At 46.1% G+C, this 24,855-nt stretch overlaps 1 protein-coding gene across 1 annotated transcript in view; it reads right to left on the bottom strand.

Moving 5' to 3' along the window:
- The window catches only part of NCBP3 (nuclear cap binding subunit 3), a 36,684-nt gene continuing 13,199 nt past the window's right edge, over positions 1,371 to 24,855 (bottom strand). The window contains exons 4-13 of the mRNA XM_003131866.6: positions 22,254 to 22,379; positions 19,996 to 20,124; positions 19,317 to 19,393; positions 18,239 to 18,347; positions 15,140 to 15,239; positions 14,739 to 14,842; positions 12,072 to 12,366; positions 10,372 to 10,526; positions 8,469 to 8,630; positions 1,371 to 7,238 (exon numbers count right to left, since the gene is read on the bottom strand). Of these exons, the coding sequence (XP_003131914.3) occupies positions 7,003 to 7,238; positions 8,469 to 8,630; positions 10,372 to 10,526; positions 12,072 to 12,366; positions 14,739 to 14,842; positions 15,140 to 15,239; positions 18,239 to 18,347; positions 19,317 to 19,393; positions 19,996 to 20,124; positions 22,254 to 22,379 (1,493 nt within the window). The 3' untranslated portion in view covers positions 1,371 to 7,002. The remainder of the gene's footprint in view (positions 7,239 to 8,468; positions 8,631 to 10,371; positions 10,527 to 12,071; positions 12,367 to 14,738; positions 14,843 to 15,139; positions 15,240 to 18,238; positions 18,348 to 19,316; positions 19,394 to 19,995; positions 20,125 to 22,253; positions 22,380 to 24,855) is intronic.

The raw sequence follows: 24,855 nt of genomic DNA on the forward strand, positions 1-24,855 counted from the left end.
AGCTGAAACACGAAACCACAGATCAGATGCGGCTGTGCCAATGGGGTAAAAAGTACACATGTCCTGAACGATGACAACACTCCGGTTATAGGAGAGAATGTCCTTGTTCTTAGCAAATGCACACGAAGATATTCAGGGGAGAAGGGACGTAACTCTCAAAGAGTTCACAGCAGAGAGAAGGGGGAGGCTTTAAAGTCGGGGGGTGGAGAGGTCACGTCCAGCACGAGATAAAAGGGCAAACTGCTTCGTCTTGAGCGTCAAAAGCACGATGTCAACACTCAGCACCCTGCCTCGTGGCCCTCGGATGCTGGAGATGTTTCTAGTTACCCACTTGCCGTCTGAGTCTAGAAGCTGGGAAGAGGGCATTGGGAAGAGGCACTGAGACAAGAGACAGGGCTGCAGGGGAGGACAGGGTAGCAAAGGGACGCTGGGGAAGACCGCAGAGCAGCAGAGATCCCCCACCGACCAAGTCAGGAGGGAACGCAGATCGGGGCCTTGCACGCGAGCCCGCCTCCGATCCTCACAGCCACCCTACCTGGCCATCCTGCTTCCACAGGTCAGGAGGCTGGCACGGAAAGGGGTTAAGTCACTTGCCCGCGGCCATGTGGCTGCTAAGTGGCTGAACTGGGACTCAAACAGCTCTGTTTCCTCCCGTGCAGGGGCCTTGAACAACTACACACCCTACTGTCTTCAGATCCATGGGTCTAAATCCCTCCCGGTTCCTGAGATTTAAAAAGCAGGGATCTTATTCCACGAACACATCCCGGGATCCTTGCATCACTGGGTGCCGTGGACTGAGCAGTGTCCCCACCTCCCAAGAGGTCCCCAGGAGTGAAGACACTTGCTTAGTCTTTGCCAGTCTATAGATGAGACAGAACGAGTCTCCCAGGCTCCAGGCCCGATCCCAGTTGCCACCCTATCTGACCACCCCCCAAGACTCGGTCCCTGAGCAAGAAGTGCTGTCTCCTGCTCACAGACCCTCTGAGGAACCCTTGCCAGTAACAAGGGGGAACACATCACGACAGCCCAGAAGGGGGCAGGAAGGCCATGGCACCTCTCCTGCCAGTGGTGTGGCCTGTGTCCTCACTCATCTATTCTGCGCCAGAGCAGGGGTGACCGCCCGTCTGAGGTAACACCGAGTCTCCACTACTAAAGACCGTCCTCCAAAGAGGGCCTCTGGAATGGCTCCAACAAAACCAGGCGAGAACCCCGGGACTGGTGCTGACTTTGGTGGGTTCACACCCAGCACAGCAAAAGCTCACAACTATCTAAGTAAGGTTTTGGGGCAGCATTTCCCTAACTGCTCCCAGAAACATCAAAGTTGCGTGAAATGTTCATAGAATTTCATTTTTTAAAAAATGCTGCAGTACTTTTTCTTCTTCTAAGATTTATTTTATGAACATGTAAGAAAAGGCCTACATTACTGTTGGTCAGATTACGTTAACAGTCTGCCTCGAAGCCAGTATGCTGTTCTCACAATTATCAAAGAAATTCTGCCCTTTTGGTTCAAAGAAAAAAATCATTTAAATTCTAATTTACTCCTTGTTATGTAAGACTGAAAACCAAATACTTACACGTCAAACTTATTGTGCAGCAATTAATCTGTGAGGCCATCATCTGCTGTTACCTTTCATCCAACTTGCCTGTCAGCATTTCACCGTAACTTTTTTGTCTTTTGTCTTTTTAGGGCTGCACCCGCAGCATATGGAGGTTCCCAGGCTGGGGGTTGAATCGAAGCTACAGTTTCTGGCCGATGCCAGAGCCACAGCAACACCAGATCCAAGCTGTGTCTGGGACCCACACCATGGCTCACAGCAACGCCGGATCCTTAACCCACTGCGCAAGGCCAGGGATCAAACCCACAACCATATGGTTCCTAGTCAGATTCGTTTCCACTGCGCTGAGATGGGAACTCCTTACCATAATTTTTAAAGTGCCCCGCGTGCGGGTGGAAAGGCTACTTTAGGCAAAAGAGCTGCTGCCGGAACAAGTCCTATTTCTTTGGACTGTTGCCACTTTGCGGACCCCTTGGATCAGATGCTAAGACCTGGCCCAGTGGTCCCTCTTTGGGGCCTCTCATCCACCTGCCAGCTTCCTTTCCTGCTCTCCTGGGGCAGATGAATGCTTTCTAAAATATCCTGGTCTATGTGACTGCTACATGCCTCTCCAGCAAAATCCTTGTAGAGCTGAGTTAAAAGCTTCAGCTCAGATACAGCCAAATCATCAAAATTTGAATTTTACAGAGGTCTAATTAGTGAGATTCTTTCTTATGTAAATACAGTTTATGCAGTGGTGAATAACCTGCCTCTCAAGCAGACTAGCCTGCAAACAAGGTACCAGTCCTGGGTTGGGTTACCACGACTTATGCATTTACTAAACACTTTCTAGGCAACATCAACTCTGGACTGGCCTGGTGGGAAGAACAGAAACAACAACATGGAGATGCCTGCTTGTTAGGGCTGCTAGCAGAGAAATCCAAACGTGAACATGAAGGGTTGTGTGTGCAAGGCAGGACCACGAGGATGGGCCCGGAGGAGGACCCTGGGGCCTCGGAGGTCGGAGCCGTTCCTGCAGCTGCGGGATGCACAGCTGGGGACCTGCCAGGTGCCAGTGCGGTACCTGGACTCGGGACCCCCAGACAAGCCAGATGTGGCCCTGCTCTCACGGAGCTCACAGTCTAGCACACGACGAGGCAGGAACAGGGACTTCCAATCCAGTGTACAGGCTTGGCGAGAACAGATCTGGCATTCCACACACATTTCACTTGAGCAAACAGATGGCATTTGTCTGAAAAAGTTGGGAAAAAGAGAACAACCTTAAGCCGAGTGGGCCCTTCCATCCATCTGTCCCTCCACTCCCTGCACGGACAGGCAGGAGGCCTGACGCGGTGCCCGGGCTGCTCCCGTGGCCTGTCTCAGCTCCCAGGAGCCTCTTCACAAGCCAGCTGCTCACCTGAATGTGAGTCTAATGCCTACAAATCAGTGTCCCTTACACAACACGGCCCTAACTGCAGGGCAGCCACTTCTCCTGCCGTTCAGCCAAAGACGACACCACGATCTACTCCCACGTGGCCAGGAACCGGCGACCCCGGACCTCGAGACAGTGGGCTTCCACACGGCACCTTCCTCGGGGTTCCCGCGAGGAAGCGTGGTTCTGCTCCGTTTTTATCCTAGGCGTGACTTTACACGCTAACCCTGGAACGTAAGGAGACTCCTTTGTGGGACACCCAGCAGGGCCCATGGCTCGGCTCTGGAAGGCGCCGGTAGCTTCCTGAAGAGGTCGTAAGGCCTTGAGGATGAGGAAGAGAGAAGAGGGCCTGTGTGTGCATCTCCATGAGGGAGGAATAGCAAGGAGCAGAGTCTGGGAGGCTGGAGGGCCTGAAAGGGGCCTAGGGAGCTGGTGAGGAGAGAGCAGGGAGGATGCGAGAACCAGCTGATACCGACCAACCTTGCGACCTGGCAAAGGAGTTCAGAATTCACCCCAACAGCAACGGCGCAGCTTCGGAAAGGTTTTAGGCAGAGGAGAAACAGGAAAAACCTTCTTACAGGATGTTCTTCCTAAACCAAATGAAGGATGTCTGGTATCATTAGCCATCAGGGAAACACAAATCGAAACCCTAACCAGAGACCAATTTTACATCAGAAAATAACAAGTGTTGATGAAGATGTGGAAGAACATAGCAGAGGGGAAAAAAAAATAACCCTTTGGAAAAACAGTCTGGCAGTTCTTCAAAAGGTTAAAGAGAGTTACCATATGACCCAGCAATTCCACTCCTCCATATACAAACCCCAGAGTAATGAAAACAAATATCCGTCTAAAAACTTGTGTGTGAATTTTAGCAGCATTATTCATAATAGCCAAAAAGCAGAAACAACCCAACTGTCTCTCAACTGATGAACGGATAAACGAGATATGGTGTATCTGTACAATGGGCAATAAAACCAACATGAGGTACTGAGACACGTTACAACACGGAAGAACCCTGAAGTATGTTCAGTGAAAGAAGCCGGTCACAAGGAGCCAACAAAGCATATGATTCCCCTTTTATGAAATGTTCAGAACAGGCGAATCCACAGAGACAAAACTGGTTGCCAAGGAGAAAAAGGGAATAGGGCACTGCTCATGGTACAGGGTTTGTTCATTTTGGTGATGAAAACAATCTACAGTTAATGATGGGGCCGCACAACTCTGTGAATATACTAAAGGCCACCGAAGCGTACACGTGAAATGGGTGAACTGCTCTGGGTGAAATTCTATCTTCATACAGCTGCGGACACCAAAAGTTCACGCTGGCTGCGGCATGCAGAACAGAGAGGGAGAGACAGGGCAGAGGAGCCAGTGAAGACGCAAGACAGGGGGTGGGATTCAAGGGAGCAGACCAGAGGGGGCCAGGGGAGGAGTTTCCACCTGGCCGCGGGCTCCGCCAGCTCTCCCAAGAGGGAGAGTGGAAAACGGAAATGAGGTATATCTGCAAGTATTACGAAGCAGCAAAAACGTACCTATAATCTCCTGTGTAAAGACCAAAAGGAAGAGAGAAAAGTGCGGAGCCCTGTCGCCTTCACGCGAGGAGCGCCCGGCCAGGGGACTGCCCCGACTGTCCATCCTTGCTCCAAACCCCAAAGAAAGGCCCTGGGCATCCAGAGCAGCGGAAGATGCTGCAAGACCTGAGAGCCTGAGTGTGGGCTGGAGAGTGAGAGGCCGAGGCCAAGAATTTGGGGAAATAATCTTACCATCTTTAAAGGTGATTTTCACGGTGCTACGTGTTTCTGAGAACTGCAAGGCTGCCGAGGTGGGCATTTTTCTCCGTTAGGTGACTTTTAACTGCACACCACGACCCTTCCTGAAAGACTTCCTTGGCCTCTGCCAGGGGACTGGTGAAGGCTGAAAGGCTCTGGGACAAACGGTGGGGAAAGGTCATGCCTGGGAAACTCGAGAGAGTCTAAGAAGGGATGTTTTCTGAACACCGCAGAGCATGTCAGCGGGGACCCTGACCACGGGGACACCTTTCTTTCTCTAGGAGACCCAGAGGCTGCAACGGGATGGGGGTCAGCCCCTGCCCAGCCCCTCACTCACACCCTCAGCTGTCTCCCTGACCCTCCCTCCACCTGCCGCGGACAGGGGTGCTGGCCAGCCCGCTGCAGCCACAGCTCCGGGAAGAGCACACCACCATGGATGCACCCACAGAGCCAGCAGCTCTGGTACCAGCCCATCCGTTTTCTAGAAGGGGAGCTGAGACGCAGGCCCACGGAGCAGAGCCGGGGGGTGGTGTCCAGGTCTCTGATTCAGGCGCTTGCGCTTCTCACGTGACCAACCCCCTAACTCCTGCCGCCTCCTTAAGAACCTGGCTCTCAGCTGCCTGCCTCACGGGCGAAGAGCTCAGAAACCTTAGGTCTCAAGAGGCAGAGAAACCAGAACCAGTGCTTTCCGAGAATCCTGTTAGAAAGCTCAAACATACAGTTACACTCTCTAACCTCCCTACAGGGAGGGGCAAAAAGGGGGTTAACCAACCAAATGTTGACAACTGAGTTTTTGCGGCAGCTCCCAAGTCTCACAGCCCCTCCTTCTATTCACAACAGCCTTCCTTCTGCCTTCGGTCACACCCCGGGGCAACCAACTCGCAGTGTGACCACTGGCTCAGACACGAGCAAAGATCTCTCGAACCCTGAGCTGCAGGAACACTCCAGACAGGCGAGGAGTCACAAAAGGGACAAAGGATTATTCTCAGTAACTCTTAAGCGCTACTGAATCAAAGTAAAGCACTCTTATTTAGCTGGCAGAGAAACACAAACACCACGTACTTCAAAATAAAAATCAGACAGGGAGACAAAAGAAACGACTGCCTTTTCAAGGCAAAGCAATCCAAGCAGTTTAGAAATAGGGGAACTACCATTTCTATAGCCATTACCTTACTTGTCAGTTCTGAAGATGTCTTCAGGCGCTAGAACTTGGAGACAGAAAGAATAAACAGCACTGCATCACTTCTGAAGTGATAACAAACAACAAATTCCCACCTTAGCTTCTTCCCCCTACAGTGGCCAAAAAACAAGCTGAGCCCTATGTACAGACTATACAGCTGGATCATTTAAAAATAATGAGACTCCTCTCCTTGCCTTCTTCCCAAGTATAGAATATATATTTAACAGCACATAAGAAGACACCACTGGAGCTTCCCTTGTAGCCAACAGGAAGTATTTTCACATATAAAATTAAAAATCTTAACTTTTAAATCATTAATATTTTTAAACATAATACAGACTTAAAAATTGTTCAACATTAACCCATGACCCCACCCCTAGCACAAAAATCCATCCCCAATCCAGAAGTCACAGTTTTTGTTCCTAAAAATCCCAGAGCACTGAACTTGATCTTCGCGTCACGCGGAGCGCTACCGAGGCCCTAACAGAAATAAATCCCCAGGGAGGAATGAGGCGCGATCGACGCTGCAGCTCTGTCTACCTGGCGGCACTGGTGCACCTCTGAGGTCAGGTCCATGAGGCTCGGCCCCCACACTAGGGTCCTGGAAGGGTGAGCTGGCAGCTTCCCTCATCTTCCCCCTCGAAGGCTGTCCAATAAGCACCTGGGAATTGACTTTTCTTGGAAAAGGGTGCTGGGAACAGCTGTCAGGGCCAAGGCAATAGTGAGAAGTTCAGTTCTCTGCTCTTTGGATGAACTGTGTAAAACATTTCTTTTAAAAGACACAATGTTAAAAATATTAAGAAAAATGTCTACAAAATCTGGAGGGCTGCCTTTTCCTCAAAGGGTAAAGCTTGTGGGGCGGCGGGAAAAGAACCGAGGGCCCAGAACTATAACATCTGCAGCAAAAGATGAGAGAGATGCCCTTCAAAACACGTCACATTCTTAGGATGTCCTGCTGATGGAGCAAGAGCGGGTGTGACTGTGTAAGACGAAGGGCGCCAATGCCCGCAGGCAGGGGTCCCCCTGCGCGCCCCACCCAGCGCAAGGACGGCAGGCTTTGGGGCAGCTGCCTTGGCTCCAACGGCATCATGACTCTGCCTCTGAACCAGAGCTGCTTTCCCGACTAACTTCAATCTGGAGAGATGGTAAGTTATCTAACCGGCTCTTCTTTTGGCGAGACTGTTCTTTCTCCTTAATCAGAGCCCCCCACGCCCTCTGCAGCTCCGAGTCATCCTCCTCAGTGCCGGGCGTCCTGTGATCCACTTTCTTCGTGTTCTTTTCTTTGGTCTTGGTTGCAGATCCTAAGCGAGTCCATAAACTACCTGTTTGGGTGAGAAGGCATTTCAGCTCTGGTAGTCGATGCTGAGAAACAGGGCTACTGTCAACACCTGACATGCAAGAAACACGGGGGGATCTGTGGCACTTGCAACCACGATGCAGACCTGGGCAGACGGCCTCATTTCTCTGGTGCGGTGTAGACCGAGGGGACTGGACCCAGCAGGAGACTCTCACGGCTTGCGGATATGTGCTTCCCACGCTAGCCACACAGAATCGCCTGGGAGCCTGCTTATGCTACACCTGCCCTCTCCCGGGGAGACTCCCCATGCTGTGCACAACTTCATTCTGCCAGGAGTGGGCCATTCCAGATCATTCCCAGGTAAGACTTTGGGCAAACTGACAGGCCTGCATGCTCTCTGTAAACTTTCAGATTCTGACCACTCTTCATTACTTTTTTTTTAATTTTATTTTGTTCTGTTCTTTATCACTTTATTTATTTGGGCCACACCTGTGGCATGCTGAAGTTCCCAGGCCAGGGATCAAACCCGCACTACAGTAGTGACTAGAGCCACAGTGGTGACAAAGCTGGATCCTTTACCCACGGAGCCAATAGGGAACTCCATTATTTAAAAAATATTGATATTTAATAGAGAAATACATGTTTTGAATTCCATAGGATAGTCACACTCTAAGACAATTTAAAGTTTTACTTGTAAAGACAACAACAATGTGGAAAAATGACTATGATAAGATGATACAGGAGTTTCAGTTGTGGCGCAGCAGAAATGAATCTGACTAGTATCCCCGAGGATTCGGTTTGATCCCTGGCCTCGCTCAGTGGGTCAGGGATCCGGTGTTGCCGTGAGCTGTGGTGTAGGATGACAGCTGATTCCACCCCCTAGCCTGGAAACATCTATATGCCATGGGTGTGGCCTTAAAAAACAAAAATAAATAAATAAATAAATAGCTTAAAAAAATGCCGCAGGAACAGAGCAGGACATGTATACAGGCAAAGACTGGAATAGCATCTATGAAACCATGCGCTAAATAGAAAGAATCAGGGGTGGGTTTTCTTTTTCTCCATTTTCTGTATTTCCCATTGTTATCATTACGATGATGGCGTGGATGACAATGATTATAACGGAAGAGGAAAAATAATTTATTCTTGTCTTACGCTCTTTCCTGCCTTCTGACAGCGAGTGTTTCCACGCTCGCCCTCGGTGTCTCTGCCCTGACCCAACTCCCACGCCCATCACTTTCAAGTGTTTACCAACCTGATTTCTTCTCCCGAGTATCCGAGTAGAGGCCTTTAACGTCTTGCCTGGGAACGCCGAGCCTACTATGGACATCAGAAAAGGGCTCTCTCCGAACGACCGGATTACTACTAAAAGGCTTTTCTGGAGAATATGGTCTTTTTCCTAATCGCTGGCGTATATCTACAAAAAGAAAACACAAAGTACTACGGTGGCCACAGGCGTATGCGTTGCTGTCTGTACTCACCCCGAGGTCTCTACAGGTCCTGGTGCAAATCTCCCCGAGTAAAGGCATGGGACCCGACACAACCAAGCTTCTAAGAGCCTTCCCTCTTCACAGTCAGCCTGGACCCACCCCCCCAGCAAAACTCGAATGAGAACCCCCAGGGGCTCAAATAGGGAAAAAAATCTAGGCCAACTGCTCCAGAAAGGAATTTCTGAGACAGAATAGACTGCTTTCTGTGTGTGTGTTTGTTTTTTAAAAGTAGAATCAAGCATGGAATTCCTGTCGTGGCTTAGCGGTTAACCAACCAAACTGGTATCCATGAAGACATGGGTTCGATCCCTGGCCTTGCTTAGTGGGTTAAGGATCCGGCGTTAGGTCAAAGAAGAGACTCAGATCCCACGTTGCGGGCAGCTGTAGCTCCCATTCGACCCCTATCCTGGGAATCTCCACATGCCATGGGTGCGGCCCTAAAAAGACAAAAAAACAAATAAATAAGTAAAGTAGAATTAAGCAGAGCAAATAGTTTATAAACATTTCAACTAACAACAAATACTGCGAGCTCCCTCAGGGTGGAAGCTGCAGTCTTTAAACATATAAGAAGTTCTCAATAAAACTATTACATTTTACAATAAATGTAATGAGCCTGACAAAAAGCAAAGGATCAAAGGAGTATGTCCCAAATGAGATTGGTTTGTCTTGTAACCACTGCCTCCCACCCCCGCCTTCGGTCCAGGAAATCTGCCTGTCCCCTGAGCTCCCTCTCACAGGAACAGCACAACAAAAAGGCAGACAGGAGTGGCTGTGCTGGCCTTTCACTCATCCTGCTCTCTGAGAACAGCGTCCCCGTCTGCCAGCTGCTCAGGCCTGAGCCCCTTGGCTTCTCTCCCTTTCCTGCCACACCTCCCAGGGCCGAGTCGTCTTCCTTGACACGGTGTGCCGTTCCCATCAATCCTGTCCCCACTGTCCCTGACCTAGGTCAGGCCCTTGCTTCTTACTTAACTCTCTATTGCACCCTACCCTGCCACCAAGTTCTTTCTGCAACAGAGAGAACATCATGTTACCACCCACCTCAAAAAAATCAGGTTGGCCAACTGAGAGCCTACGTCCTCTGCAAGGCCTCGCTCTACAGCCACGACCTCTGAGAAGCCTCCCGCAGGAGATCTTCCCCCAGGTGGCCGACCGCCCCTCTCTGCTCCCACAGGCCACCGCTTACAGTGTCCCCCCCTCTGCTCTGGGTGTAATTATCCGAATGGGGGCTCTACTGCTTTCCATCTGCGTTCTGATGATGAGTTCGCACCCCCTGCAGAACTCTGACGCTCCTGGCACCTGGCCCTGGCACACAGCGAGCAGGGCCGAGGATTCACTATAAGCCTGTTTGCACATATAAACTAACCAGTTCAAATGCTTAACCATTTACACCGCAACCCAACTTAATTTCTACTGTCCTTATGTATAAAGTACACCAATGACATACAGGGTAGAATAACTGTTTGGGACAAAAATATTGAAAGCCAGTACTGCAAAGGTCTGATTAAATTTCACGTCCTAAAATCCCAATGCGTAACCTAAAATTTAGAAGTGATTAACAGCACAACTAAACTGGTCCACAAATTATAACATTTTATCCAAGAATCTATCCCTGCCCCGAATTCCTTTCTGGAACTCAGAATGAAGTCCAGAAACACAACGGAACAATACCTGTTTTAGTATTGCTGCTTGGTGGCCGTGGACGTGTGTGCTGACGTTTTTCATCTAACAAATGTCGGACATCCGCAAATTTCTCAGGCGGTAATTTGTTACCAATTCGGTTTTTTATATTGCTTGTGGATAGAGTGTCTGCCCTCATGGAGTTCCTTGAAAAAAAAAAAAGGGCGGGGGAGGGGCCCTCGTAAACCAACTCGGCTGTGGAATGACACGAACACGACAACCCACACACGGTGGAAGAAACCTCATCCGATACGGCCGACATTCACTTACAAACACCGCACACCACTGACTATTCGCTTACAAAAGTCACGATGAGCCTGCTGTAAAGAGGCCGGCTGGCGTGAGCAGATCCCTGAGTTTTCCGGAGTGGTTTCCACACGCGGTATCTGTGAGCGTCCACAGAGCAGGTAACCGCGAGTCCCCTTCTCCTGAGACTAACGCCACGGAGAGGCCGGCAAAGGGCCAGAGGCCCCTGCTCGCCCGGACTCTGATCTGGTTGTGGTCAAGACACAACAGAGTCTACAATCCCTTTCTCTAAAAGGCAGACGTCTCTGTCAAAGACCCCTCCCACTGTGTTAGGGGACGAGCCTTACTCTGGCAGCCATCGGGAAGTTCTCTAAAAACTGAAAGTGAGCATGTGAACAAAGCCATACAAACAAACCAGCTTCACAGTGTTTTCTTCCCTTTTCCCAAACACACCGCTACGAGCACTCAGAACACGCCCGCCTCCAGCCCTCTGAGCCGGGCCTACGCCGTCGGCCCTCAGGCATCTGCTCAGTTCCATGGTCACCCAAGAAAAGCATATGAAAATAGGCATATTTTTGGGCCCATGAATAGCAAAACTCACAGTGACAATACCTAAGAGGTTGGTAAATATGTAGGTGAGGGGTGGTAATGCGAGTGAGTAAAACCTTTCTGGAAGGAAGTTCAGCAATACCACACTTTTTTTGTGGGGGGGGGAGCACACCACAGCATGTGGAAGTTCCTGGGTTAGGGATCAAATTGCAGCTGCAGCTGCCACGGCAACACCACAGCCACAACAACGCTAGATCTGAGCCGCATCTGAGACCTACACTGCGGCTCAGGGCACTGCAGAATGAGGCCAGGGAGCAAACCCGCATCCTCATGGATCCTAACACGCTGCACCACAACAGGAACTCCAGCAATACCACATGTGAAAACATGTACACTGCTTTGTGCAATAACTGGAATTTATCTAGTCAGTACGATAGTAAGAAAACAGCCATCTAAATGTCCATCAATAAGGGACTGGTTAAGTAAACCATGACACTTTCAAACAATGGACTACATACAGCTGAAAAAATAGATGACTACAGTATATTACATGGAAAAAGCTTATTTCAAAACAATTTAAAGAGCATAACTTCATTTTTGCAGAAATACATCTATAATTTCTCTATGTGTTATGAATACCCATAAAACTAGCAATAACGTCATCCACCCAAATGCTAACAGTTATTCTCTAGGAAGAGGATGAGATGATAGGTGATTTCACTTTCTTTACCGTCTATAGTTTTTACAAAAAGAGTCACTTCTTGTACATTAAGAGGAAAAGTTCGATGCTTTTACTCAAATTCTACAAAGGACTTAGAACAGATAAGAACGATTATAAATTAAGAGGCATTAAGAAGGTGATCATTGATATTTAAATCAAATGAAAATATGTTTACCTGATATTTTTCAACTGCGATTCCACCTCATCGGCATACATGGTCATCTTCATGCTTTTCTTTGGTGAAGGAGTGGAAATCATTTTCAGTTCTAGATCATAGTCCATTTCATCAGAGTCTGAGCTGCTGGCACTGGACCGCCTAGATGTGCTCCGTTCGCGGGTCTGCTTGAGCGCTGGGAGCTCCTCGTGGTACTCCACCACCACCCTGTCGTCGGCATCCATGTCCTGGTCCTCCCCCTCCTCCTCCTCCTCCTCCTCCTCCTCAATGGGTTCCTCGGGAACATTCACTAGTCCTAAAGAAGTTAAGCAAAATACATTAGGCAAGTGCTAAAACTAACAAGTCTGATTTTCTCTCTTCTACATCAGTGACCTTTTCAAAAGATGGGATTCCCATCCTAAGAGTTTACTGGAGTATCATCAATAAAAATGCTACTCCGGTTACCATTCTGCTCCCTACAACACAAGAACATCTAGGAAAAGCATGACCTAGAGCCTCACGAAATATTATAAAGTTATCTAAAATACAGTTCATCACCATTATTTGCAGATTCTATATCTGAGAATTTACCAGATTTATTCAGAACCCCAGAATCAATACCCATGGTGCTTTTGTAGTCATTTGTGGGCATGCATGGAGAGGCAAAGTATCTGAGGTACCAGCCATGCATGTTCCCAACTGTGGGCAAACAAGGCCCTGTCCTATCTTTTGTTTCATCTCTCACACTGTAAACAAGTGTCCTTTTTGCAGTCTAGAGAGTGCTTATTAACGCTTTTGTGGCTTTTATTGGTGATTTCCCTGTTTAAAATAGCCTGCAGGGAGTTTCCGTCATGGCTCAGCGCAAATGAATCTGACTAGTATCCATGAGGACGCAGGTTCAATCCCTGGCCTCATTCAGTGGCTTAAGGATCTGGCATTGCCATGAGCTGTGGTGTAGGTCGCAGACGTGGCTCGGATCCTGCGTGGCTGTGGCTGTGGTGCAGGTCGGTGGCTACAGCTCTGATCCCACCCCTAGACTGGGGAACCTCCATATGCCATGGGTGCAGCCCTAAAAAAACAAAAACAAACAAACAAAAAGCCTCCGAGCATAGTTCCAAAGCTGTCTAGTATTCCTAAGCACAGAAAAACTATGATGTGCCTTATGGAGAAAATACATGTTTTCGATAAGCTCTGTTCAAGCGTAAGTTGTAGTGCTGTTGGCCACGGGTCCAACATTAGTGAATCAGGAATATGTATAAAATAAGGTGTTTTTAAATAGAAATACACATCAAACAAGGTTATATACTGATCATTTGATGAAAAGGGTGTGTCCAGGCTCTGAACAGTTCAGCATTTGCTACTTCGATGATGATGGTGACTCTACAGAAGATCACCACCACGAAAAATGAGCATCAGCTGCACCTTTAAAGGTCAGGGGAAAATGCTTAGAAGTGGAAGAAGAAGTAGAATATGAAATATATGTCCATGACAGTTATTACAATAGTTACTGTGAAAAGGAGACAAATAGGGAAAATGTAAAAAGAAATCAGTTATCTTGAAGTGCTGGAATTGGAGGCAATTTACTTTTTAAGTTCTTTGCTACGAATATAAAGATTACACAAGGAAACTATCTTAAAAGTAAATGAAATTGGAAAAGCCTAACTGTGTAACAAAAAAATATACGCATTAAGATGCATATTTTGGAATTCCCATGGTGGCTCAGCAGGTTAAGAACCTGACACAGTCTACATGAGGATGCAGATTCAACCCCTGGCCTCACTCAGTGGGTTAAGGATCCAGAGTTGCTGCAAGGTTCGATGTAGGTTGCAGATGCAGCTCAGATCCGGTGTTGCCGTGGCTGTGGCGCAGGCCAGCAGCTGCAGCTCCAATTTGATCCCTAGCCCGGGAACATCCATATGTCACAGGTGAGGCGGTAAAAAGGAAGAAAAAAAAAAAAAAGACAAATATACAAGTTTGGATATTCTAATTAAAATGTGTAGATTTCACCTCTCCCTGTCTCAACGACAATGATAAATGCATATGTGTGTTATTCCATCTTTTACACTGACTTGGCTAGTTCTACCAAGCATGTAGAATATTTCAGAGATTAGGTTCAAAATAAAAACAAATTTTATAAAACATAATGAAAATGGTTCTTTTACAATAAGCACCAAAAGAAAGGAAGGAAGGGAGGGAGGGGAAAGGGAGACAGAGAGGAAGAGCAAAAAAAAGGAAAAGGAAAAAACAAAACGAAACCCAAGTCGCGATATCCCACTTGAGGGAGGCATTCACACGCACAAGCCGACAAGCACAGAACACTAGACGGAGCAGCCTATTTTCATCATCAGACAAAGGAATGATAAAACCATCTAATCTGACAAAATAATTAGCAAAATCTTTTCCATGCAGCTTTGATATTAATAGAAAAATTAGATTCCTAGGAGAAGTTTTAATTTTTCCCACATTTGGCCTTTACTGTTAGAACAGCTTTTATAAAATCATTTGACTTCATTGCACGGGCAATTTAAAATTAACTGTGACTTGACTTACTTTCCTATATGTTGGCAGAGGGTGAGGGCAAGGAAGAGAGGATGATAAAGTTTGGAACCTTAACAGACTGTATTAAGAATAAAAATATGATTTCGGGAGCCAAATATGTGTCTACCCAAGAGCTGAGCAGGCAACTACCGGAATGTCGGTGTTTATAGGATGTCAGGCCAACGTCGTCCCCAATCAGGGCTCTCTTCTTGATCACATCCCGCTGAATGCGACGGGAATGGTATCTTCGCTTCCTGCAACATTGCCAAAATGAGCACATCATCAAAAACCAGCAGGAAGGACCCTGGAATCCAGGAATTAATTTCAACTACGCACTGACGCAATGTCAGGTGCTGAAACAGAGACATTTACGTGAAACTGAAAGTCAGCCTTCTCACATCATCTACCACGGTTAAAACTCGTGAACTCTGTCTTCAGGTCTTCCTTCGAGTCCACACACGGTGTTGGCACGCCACCGCAGAACAGCAGCTGGAGGATTAAGAAAAGCTTAAGCACCAACTAAACTACCGTATTTTGAGGTTTGCACTCACCAAGAATTACTAAGAATTCCTTTCATGCCTCCGTAATTTGGATTCCCATATTTCATGTAATACTGACTTCTTCTTGCTGCTCCAAGTTCCTTTTTGTCATCTAAAAAAAAATTATAACAGTTATCAAGGATTTCTTGTGGGTGTGAAGACAATGCTGAATGGATTATAAAAAAAGAAAAAATGTTTTTCATAGCTGGGATCAGATCAGCACAATCTGCCAACAAAAGGGAAAGACACACTTTAAACATTCACTCTCTGACTGTCTACTAACACAGTGCAGTGGGGAGGGGGTGGGGCAAAATCCAGAGATGAACGAGGTTAAGCTGCTGTTAAGGAGGTGACTGACCTCACAGAGGAAACACTGTTAAAAACAACAACCACACAAGGTACTGGGTCCCATTTGCAAAAAGAGAGCATCAGTTATTACCAGCATTTAGGAATCAAAAGGGCTTTTAGAAGAGGTGGCATTTTCACTGCCCTCCGAAAGATGATATTCACTTCTGAATGACAATACTCCAGTAACACAGAATCAGGGTGAAACAGATTATATGTAAGGCCAGACAGTTTGCAAACCATGTTTTCCAGTTTATCGTGTTGTTCCTCAAGATGGCTTAAGGAAAACAGCATCGCACCATCTGTCTAGAATGCACTCAAATGGCTCCTCAAAGAAGTCAATGCAGAAAAGGTCCCATTTATCAAGTTAAAATGCCAATGAATAGGAAGAAAAGGTGGTCGGCGACCACACGTATTTTCATCATATAAAGGTCTCTGACTGCAAAGGACAAACACTGAGGAGAATGTACCCAGGGCCAAAGGTAAACTTAAGGACACAAACCAGAAGGTGCACCCTACAAAAAACACGCCCACCAGCTTATTGGAAAAATGGCCGATTCCAGATCTGGGGCAGGGAAAGTCCAAGGTGAGTCTGGAGAAGCAAGATGTTTCATTGTGCCACCAAGCAAGGAAGTGCTCAAAGAATCACACAGGCATGTCAAAAGAACACAGATTAAAGGGGCTCTACTGGCCAAATCCAATATAATTTGTGAATCAAAACGACACAACAGATCATAACTCGCAGAATAAAATAAAAATCCACAAGAAGTTACCATGTGGTGCAGTGGGTTAAGGATCTGGCATTGTTACTGCAGTGGTTTGGGTTGCTGCTGTGGTGGGGGATTGATCCCTGGCCAGGAACTTTCATGTGCCACGGATGCAGCCAAAAAAAATTTTTTAAATAAAAATAAAAACCCATGAATCTAAACTGATATAAATAGCTAAATACATAAATAAATGGGTAAAACGGGAAAGCTCTTCCTCACCACACTGCCAACAAATAAATGAGAGTTCAGAAGTCATCAATGGACGCTAAAGCTATTACATGGAAGTTTGATGAGCAAGAGGCTATTTACATAGTCGCAAAGCAACTCCCCATAAAATCTTTGAATTCTAAGTTGAAAAAGAGTAACTTTACAGTGGAGAACCCTGGCAATCGTTAACACCCCCAGGAGTGGGACAAATAAATAGATGTGCCTCCTAATAGGAAGCACTGAAAACGACACAACCTCACTTCTGTGGTATGCCTGCCTAAGATGCACAACACGATAATTATCAGGAGGAGACATCAGACAAACTGAAACTAAAGGGCAGCCTATAAAATAATGAGCCTACCCTCTTCGAAAAATGTCTCAGTCAAGGAAAACAAAACAGAGTACCAAACAAAAGCCTTATGAATTGTTAAGAGGCTTTTAATTCCTTAGAGCGGTTCCACATTCAGGGAGGCTAAGGAGACATGGCGGACTTCATACCCCGTCAGTCCTGGAGTAGATCTTAGTACAGTGGGGAGCAGTGTAAAGAATAGTGCAAGAGTTCCTGTTGTGGCTCAGCAGTTTAAGGACCTGATGTTATCTTTGTGAGGGTATGGGTTTGATCCCTGGTCTTGCTCAGTGGGTTAAGGATCTGGTGTTGCCACAAGCTGCACCATAGGTTGCAGATGTGGCTTGGATCCAGTGCTCCCGCAGCTGTGGTCTAAGTCCCAGATGCTTTCAGATTCGACCCCTGGCCCAGGAACTTCCATATGCCACAGGTGTGGCTGTAAAAATAAAACAGGAATAATCCAAATGTATTCACCATCATCACCATCGTCAAGAACTGCTATCACTTACGTAGCACTCACTACATGCCAGGCAGTTTTCATATTCAGAGGTGGGGAATTACAGGAAGTGGTAAAATATGAATGTGGACTACAGATCACGTAACAGTAGTGTATTAATGTTAAGTTTCCTGATTTTGGAGTTTCCTCTGTGGCTCAGCGGTAGCAAATCTGACTAGTATCCATGAGGATGGAGGTCTGATCCCTGGCCTCGCTCAATGGGTTAAGGATCAGGCATTGCCTCAAGTTATGGTGTAGGTTGCAGATACATCTCAGATGGGCACTGCTGTGCCACAGGCCAGCAGCTATAGCTCTGACTGGATCCCTAGCCTGGGAACCTCCATATGCAGCAGGTGTGGCCCTAAAAAGCACCAAAAATTTTTTTTCTCATTTTGACAACTGTGTGTGAGACAAAGTCTTTGTTCTTCAGAAATGTATATTGAAATATTCAGGGGTGAAGGGCTGTCATCTCCAATTAACTCTCAATTGATTCAAAACACACACACTATAAATGTACACCAAATCACTGTGCATAAAAAGCCTTATGAATTGTTAAGAGGTTTTTAATTCCTTAGAGAATTAGAGTTGAATGGCACTAGTAGCAATGTCCAAGAAGATATTGCTATGATACATAAAATATAATTTAAAAATTTTTTCATAGTTCAGATGATAAATTGGCTGAAAAGCAGAGGGGGGCATACTGGCTTTAATAGAAAATAATCTACCTTAGCCAGAAATAACTAAAGTACACAAATGACTAATATTCACTTTCAATGTCTGAAATGCCAACTCGTGCAGCAAGCCAACAATTTTACGAGCACAGAAAGATTACAGTCTGAAGGACCTTTGAGACCACTTGATTGAACTTTCGATTCAAAAGAGAGAGAAGGTGTCACTTGATAAAAATCATTTGGTTAAAAATAAAAATCACTACCAGTTATCACATTTACCTTTCGTCGCAAATCTCATGAATAACCGATTTCCTTTAGCAAGTTTGTTAGCTGGGCGAAGATCATTCCTTAGCAGAGACTCTTCTTCTACCTGAGACAATGTGTCCAACTTAAGGAAAAAGAGCATTTTCAATACAAAAATTAAAGGCTTATTCAAATTTACTCAGTAGCAAAGGTACCAGTGGTTAAGAAAGCAGTCTGTCTTTAAAAGCACCCATCAGCAAGAGAGCGCCAGTTCGGCTGCAGGATGTCTAAGTCAGAGGGCTTCCTCGACCACCTGTCTAAGAGAGTCGTCTCCATCGTCCTCTAGCCGCTTACCCTTCTTTACTTTTCTTCACAGCACTCATCCTTCCTGACATTACATTACATATCTGCGTATCTGTGTACTGTCTGTCTTCCCCACTAGAATGTAGGCTCCGACAGGGCAGGGACTTTGTTTGCTTGACGCTATATCCCCAGCACCTAGAATTTGGTATATAGTAGGCACTCAATAAATAATTTTTAAATGAATACACTTTAACATTTCCAACAACAGTACATACTCCATTAAGAAATATCCCATTACTCGCTCTTCCTTAATGTTACTGATTGAATAACACTTCAGGAGTTCCTGTGGTGGCTCGGCAGTGATGAACCCGACTAGGGTCCACGAGGGTGCAGGTCGATGCCTGGCCTCACTCAGTGGGTTAAGGATCCAACAGACACGGCTCAGATCGTGTGTGGCTGTGGTTGTAGGCTGGCAGCTGGCAGCTCCGATTCGACCCCTGGCCTGGGAACTTCCATACGCCACGAGGGCGGCCCTAAAAAGAAAAAAACAAAAACCAAAACCCCACTTCAAGCTATTTCTCAAGACAATCATTTCCTTTAATAGAGCAGTGGAGTACTCGTCTAAGACATCAAGATCAATCGCTCACTACAGCCACACGAACTGAAAGGCCAAGAGCCTGGTGCCCCCTCAGGAGGTCTGAGGTGAAAGCCAGAGGAAGAACACGTGGCAGCACGTCGTTAAGGCTCACCAGCAAGACAGGAAGCAGCTGTCTACAGCGAAAGCTCTGGACACCTTCACCCCCTTACTGACCTCTGCATCACTGGAGTTCTCATCCTCAACTTCTCCTTCTTCAGCCTCGTCATCGTCTGAACTGTCTTCCTGCTTGTCTAAACGGAAGGCCGGGCAGCGGAAACAGACACAACATTGTCAGTCGAATACGATAAATAAAAACCTTAACAAAATTAAAAAATTTCAAAAATAAAATGGAACGCGAGGGACAAGATGAACCTTAACATAACTCTATCTCGTGTATGTTAAAAGTCTACTATTTTCTCCTCCTCTTTATGAATGATCCAAAGCATCATAGTTGACTTCAGAAAAAACTGGCCATGAGATGCTAGGTGACACTTTGCACAGAAATTCAACCTGTAAAGAATAGGACTTTCAGGAGTTCCCGTCGTGGCGCAGTGGTTAACGAATCCGACTAGGAACCATGAGGTTGCAGGTTTGGTCCCTGCCCTTGCTCAGTGGGTTAACAATGCGGCGTTGCCGTGAGCTGTGGTATAGGTTGCAGACGTGGCTCGGGTCCCTAGTTGCTGTGGCTCTGGCGTAGGCCGGTGGCTACAGCTCCGATTCGACCCCTAGCCTGGGAACCTCCATATGCCGCGGGAGCGGCCCAAGGAATAGCAAAAAGACAAAACAAAAAACAAACAAACAAAAAAAAGAATAGGACTTTCAGCCCCAAAGTCCCTCCTTTGTGGCCAGTCACCTTTTTTACTTTTCTCAGATGACTTGTCCTCACTGGCATCCCTGCTTCTTATCTTATCCAGGGCCGGCAGAGAACTCATATTGATAAGGGCTCTTGCGGCCGTCATTTCATCCAACCAAACGACATTACCTAAAATAAGATGTAAAATAACACGTTACATCCCATCCAAACAAGGAGTTTCTTAAGAACAGAGACTACATCATGTTCACTGCTATGGTCTCCAGTAGCCTCAAAGTGGCATCAGTAAATATAAAATCAACTCATAAGAGGAAGCACAGAACATGGCAGTAAAAGCTTTGATAAAATTAGCCTAGCGTTGCCTTCACACACTGGACTCAACAGAAAGGTCTAGACTTCCATGGACAAGGGTTCTGTATATTAAGACTGCCTGGCAGAAGAGGGAGTGTCACACATAATGTTCGCCGTCCTTAATGATGACGATGATGCTGTCAAATAAATTTGGATTATCCTTTATTCTTCTGCCCCCACATGGAAGCCCTCTGCTGCTACTTGTCATCCAGACATAGTAAATGATGTCCCCCTACTGTCAAGTGACAATGGCACCATTGGCATACACACCATGGAGGTGTGACAGCCACTTGGCTTTGCAGCAACCAATTTAATTTGCTTCTTTAAGTGAATTTATCAAGGAAAAGGTTTTGAGAAGTTTAACTCTAAAGCAGTATTTCTCAAACTGATGTCTCTGTTATCCCTGTCTCAGTTTGGGAAATGAAGGTCTAAGGATTCTCATTCTTGTGAATAATATGCCACATGGTCTTAAGCAAATAACTTCCCTCTGTTTCGCAGTTTCTGATGTACAGCAGGAGGTAGCTGAACTGGATGATTCTAAGGGTCCCTCTGACTCAAACATTCCTTAGTTATAGTTCTGTTAAATCAGGGGTTAGCAAATGCAGCCCACCACCTGTTTATTCATTCATTCATTCATCCACCACCCAGCTATTTACATGTTTTATTTACAGCTTTATTTAGTTATAATTAATGTACAAAAAACTACACACCCACCACATGTTTGTATAGAAAACAGCCAGGTTCATTCAATTATACTGCCTATGGCTGCTATCATGCTATAATAGCAGAGCTGGGTACACTCCATAGAGCCTGTATGGCCTGCAAGGCCTAAAATATTATCCAGCCCTTACAAAAAAGGTTTTCCAACCCCTGCTTTGGACGGTCTAAGTTAGAACCGAAAAAAAAAAAAAAAGGAGAAAAACCTTTTACTTAGTCATATTTCTTCTTCTTTCAGTGAAAACACTGAAATAACATCTAAAGAAAGCAGCCAGGAAAACCAGGTCAGCAAGCTGGCAGTAATTAAAGCCAGACTAGAAGTGAATTAAGACAAGAAGCCAGTGGCAGAGTTTCCTGGTGGCCCAGCAGTTAGGGACTCCGTGTTGTCACTGCTGTGGCTCGGGTTCAGACCCTGGCCCAGGAATTTTTGTATGCCATGGGTGTAGAAAAAAAAAAAAAAAGATAAGAAGCCAGCAGTTTGGTTACCAGAGGTCAAGCCAGACTTGGAGTGGGAAGCAAGTTAAAAAGTACAGTTAGCTCACAAGTGGAACAGCTCACAGATTAAGGCAAAGCAGATGAAGTGCCAGAAAACATGATTCAAAGCAAGCAGAGGTAGAGTTCCCGCTGTGGCTCAGTGGGTTAAGAATGTGACTAGTATCCATGAGGATGCAGGTTCGATCTGGGTTATAAGGATCTGGCATTGCTGTGGCTGTGGCAAAGGCCAGCGGCTGCAGCTCGGACTCAACCCTAGCCTGGGAACTTCCACATGCCACGGGTGCAGTCCTTAAAACAAACAAACAAATACAACAAGCAAGCAGAGGTGAAAGGTCTGGCACAGTGTCAAGAGGGTTCTGGTTGAGCTCAAGGTCAGAGACAGCCCTCTAGAGAGCTGTATGGCAACTGCAATGACAAAGTCCAAAGCCCTGAAAATGGAGCCCCACGTCTATGCAGTTGGACCCACCTCTTTATTGGGAAACCCACTCAGACGCCAGCAACCAATCCTCCAGCCCTGATCACCACCTCTGAGCTGACTTAGAACACTCATGGTGTGTAACCTAGCCAGACTGGTTAATGCACTCTGGTTCTCATCAATGGGCAGTTTTTTTTCTCTCCTAGGCTAAGCGCAGAGGTTAGACATAGTCTGGCTACAATCATTCACCATCTGGGATGGCAAGAAGTCTTTTAAAACCGTAAACAAAGGCATACTCAACAGAACACCTGGGTGTACTTACAGGAGGTGTCATCCAACCACTCAATGTGAGCTGGAGGATATTCTTTAAAATAGGAGAAGATGTCCTGGGTACTCATCTCATCTACGCCACAAATGTAGATGGTCTCCAGTCTCACTTTGGGGATTGCTAGAAAAACCAGACGCAGAAAAGATGATGGAATTTTCTCACCTGCTGCTGCACATCCCTCCCACCAGCACCCCTTTAGAACCGTTCAGGTAACGGGTATTTTAAAAGCTTAGGCTGAAAGAGACGACAGTTATTTCAAAAGAAAATGAGACTTGACAGCAAGGTAAACTACATTGATTTTTATCACAAAACAATAGCATTAAACAAATGACAATTCATAACAGGCCTATTAGGCTAAGAAAGATTAAACAAATGGTGTTGACAATGAACATGATAACCGCCCCCCCCCAAATTAACCTGTAGTAGTGAAAACACCAAATTCAACAGGATTATTCATTGAACCTGATAAACAGACTCTAAATTTTTTTTTTTTTTTTTGTCTTTTTTGCCATTTCTTGGGCTGGTCCCGTGGTATATGGAGGTTCCCAGGCTAGGGGTTGAATCGGAGCTGTAGCCACTGGCCTACGCCAGAGCCACAGCAATGCAGGATCCGAGCCGAATCTGCGACCTACACCGCAGCTCACGGCAACGCCGGATCCTTAACCCACTGAGCAAGGCCAGGGATCAAACCCGAAACCTCATGGTTCCTAGTTGGATACGTTAACCACTGAGCCACAACAGGAACTCCCAGACTCTAAAATTTTTTAAAGATATGTCAAAGAGAAATGTGAGATAGTCAAGACAATTTGGAAAAGAAGACAAGACACTGCACCAGGATATAAAGCCAAGTATGAAACAAAGAAAATCCTACAAAGAAATCCTACAAACCAATACGAAAACAACAGCCCCAAATAAAAACGGGCAAAGGACACACACAGGTAACTCACATAAAAAGAAAAAGGCCAGTAAACATATGAAGAGATGGCTGCCCTCACCGCTGATCAGGATAACGCACATTAAAACAAGCTATCAGGGGAGTTCCCGTCGTGGCTCAGTTGGTTGAAGAATCCAACTAGGAACCATGAGGTTTCGGGTTCCATCCCTGGCCTTGCTCAGTGGGTTAAGGATCTGGCGTTGCTGTGAGCTGTGGTGTAGGTCGCAGACGTGGCTTGGATCCAGCCTTGCTGTGGCTCTGGTGTAGGCCGGCGGCTATAGCTCTGATTCGACCCCTAGCCTGGGAACCTCCATATGCCGCAGGAGCGGCTCTAGAAAAGGCAAAAAATAAAATAAAAATAAAACAAGGTATCAGTTTTCACTGATCAGGTTTTATGTTTTTTAGTATCAATTGGTGGCAGCCTGGGAAAAGAGCCACTCCCTCTGCTGGTGGGAGTGTGAACTGGCACAGCTACCCTGAAGGGCAAATTGGGAGTGTCTATTACAACATGACCTCAGGCATAGGCATTCTCTTTAGCACCCACCCTAAACACAAGTGGCTTCACAAGTGGCTCACACAAACAGTTTGCTGTAGCACTGTTTTAATAACTCAGTAGCTATCAGAGGATAAATTATGGTTTATCCCTAATACTAAGCAGTTAAAAACAAGGTAAGTTACTATATACCATGGAAAGATTCTAAGACACATCACTGAATGAAAAAAGCAAGAAGCAAAAAATACACATTAAAAATTAATTTTTTAATAACATAAACATCACCACATATTTTCTAAGGATACACATTTGTGTACACAAATAGCCAGAAAAAGACATGGAATAATTTGCTCTACACTGACAACTGTTACTTCTGGGAGGGAAGAAAGTCTGAGGAATGTGGTCAAAAAGGAACCTCAGGAGTTCCTGCTGTGGTGCGATGGGATCGGCAATGTCTCTGCGGCGCTAGGACGCAGGTTCAATCCCCAGCCTGGCATAATGCGTTAAAGGATCCAGCGGTGCCACAGGTGTGGCTCAGATCTGATCCCTGGCCCAGGAACTCCATAACCTCAGGATGGCCCAAAAATTTCAAAACAAAAACAAAAACAAAAGGAACCTCAGCCTTACCGGAATTGTGATACTTTTTTACTAAATATTTTACTAAATATTTTAAGCACATTATTTCATTTAATCCTTTTAATTGTGAATTATGCAAATATGTCAACAATAAGAAAAGTTCAGCAGAAACGAATCTGACTAGCAGCCACGAGGTCGAAGGTTTGATCCCTGGCTTCACTCGGTGGGTTAAGGATGCTGCGTTGCTGTGGCTGTGGTGTAGGCCAGCAGCTGCAGCTCTGATTCAACCCCTAGGCTGGGAAGCTCCATGTGACACGGGTGCAGCCCTCAAAAGACAAAAAGAAAAAGAAAAAATATTTTTTTAATGATTTGTATTTTTTCCATTACAGCTGGCTTACAGTATTCTGTCAATTTTCTGAGGTAGAGCAAAGTGAAAAAATATGGAACACTTCATGAATTTGTGTGTCATCCCTGCACAGGGGCCATCGTCATTTTCTCTGTATCATTCCAATTTGAGTACATGTGCTGCCAAAGTGAGCACCCCACCACCCAGTTTTATTGCTTAATTTCTCTAAAAGATTTGAGGCAAATAA

Source organism: Sus scrofa, chromosome 12 (assembly GCF_000003025.6).
Source record: "Sus scrofa isolate TJ Tabasco breed Duroc chromosome 12, Sscrofa11.1, whole genome shotgun sequence".
NCBI classification, from domain to species: domain Eukaryota; kingdom Metazoa; phylum Chordata; class Mammalia; order Artiodactyla; family Suidae; genus Sus; species Sus scrofa.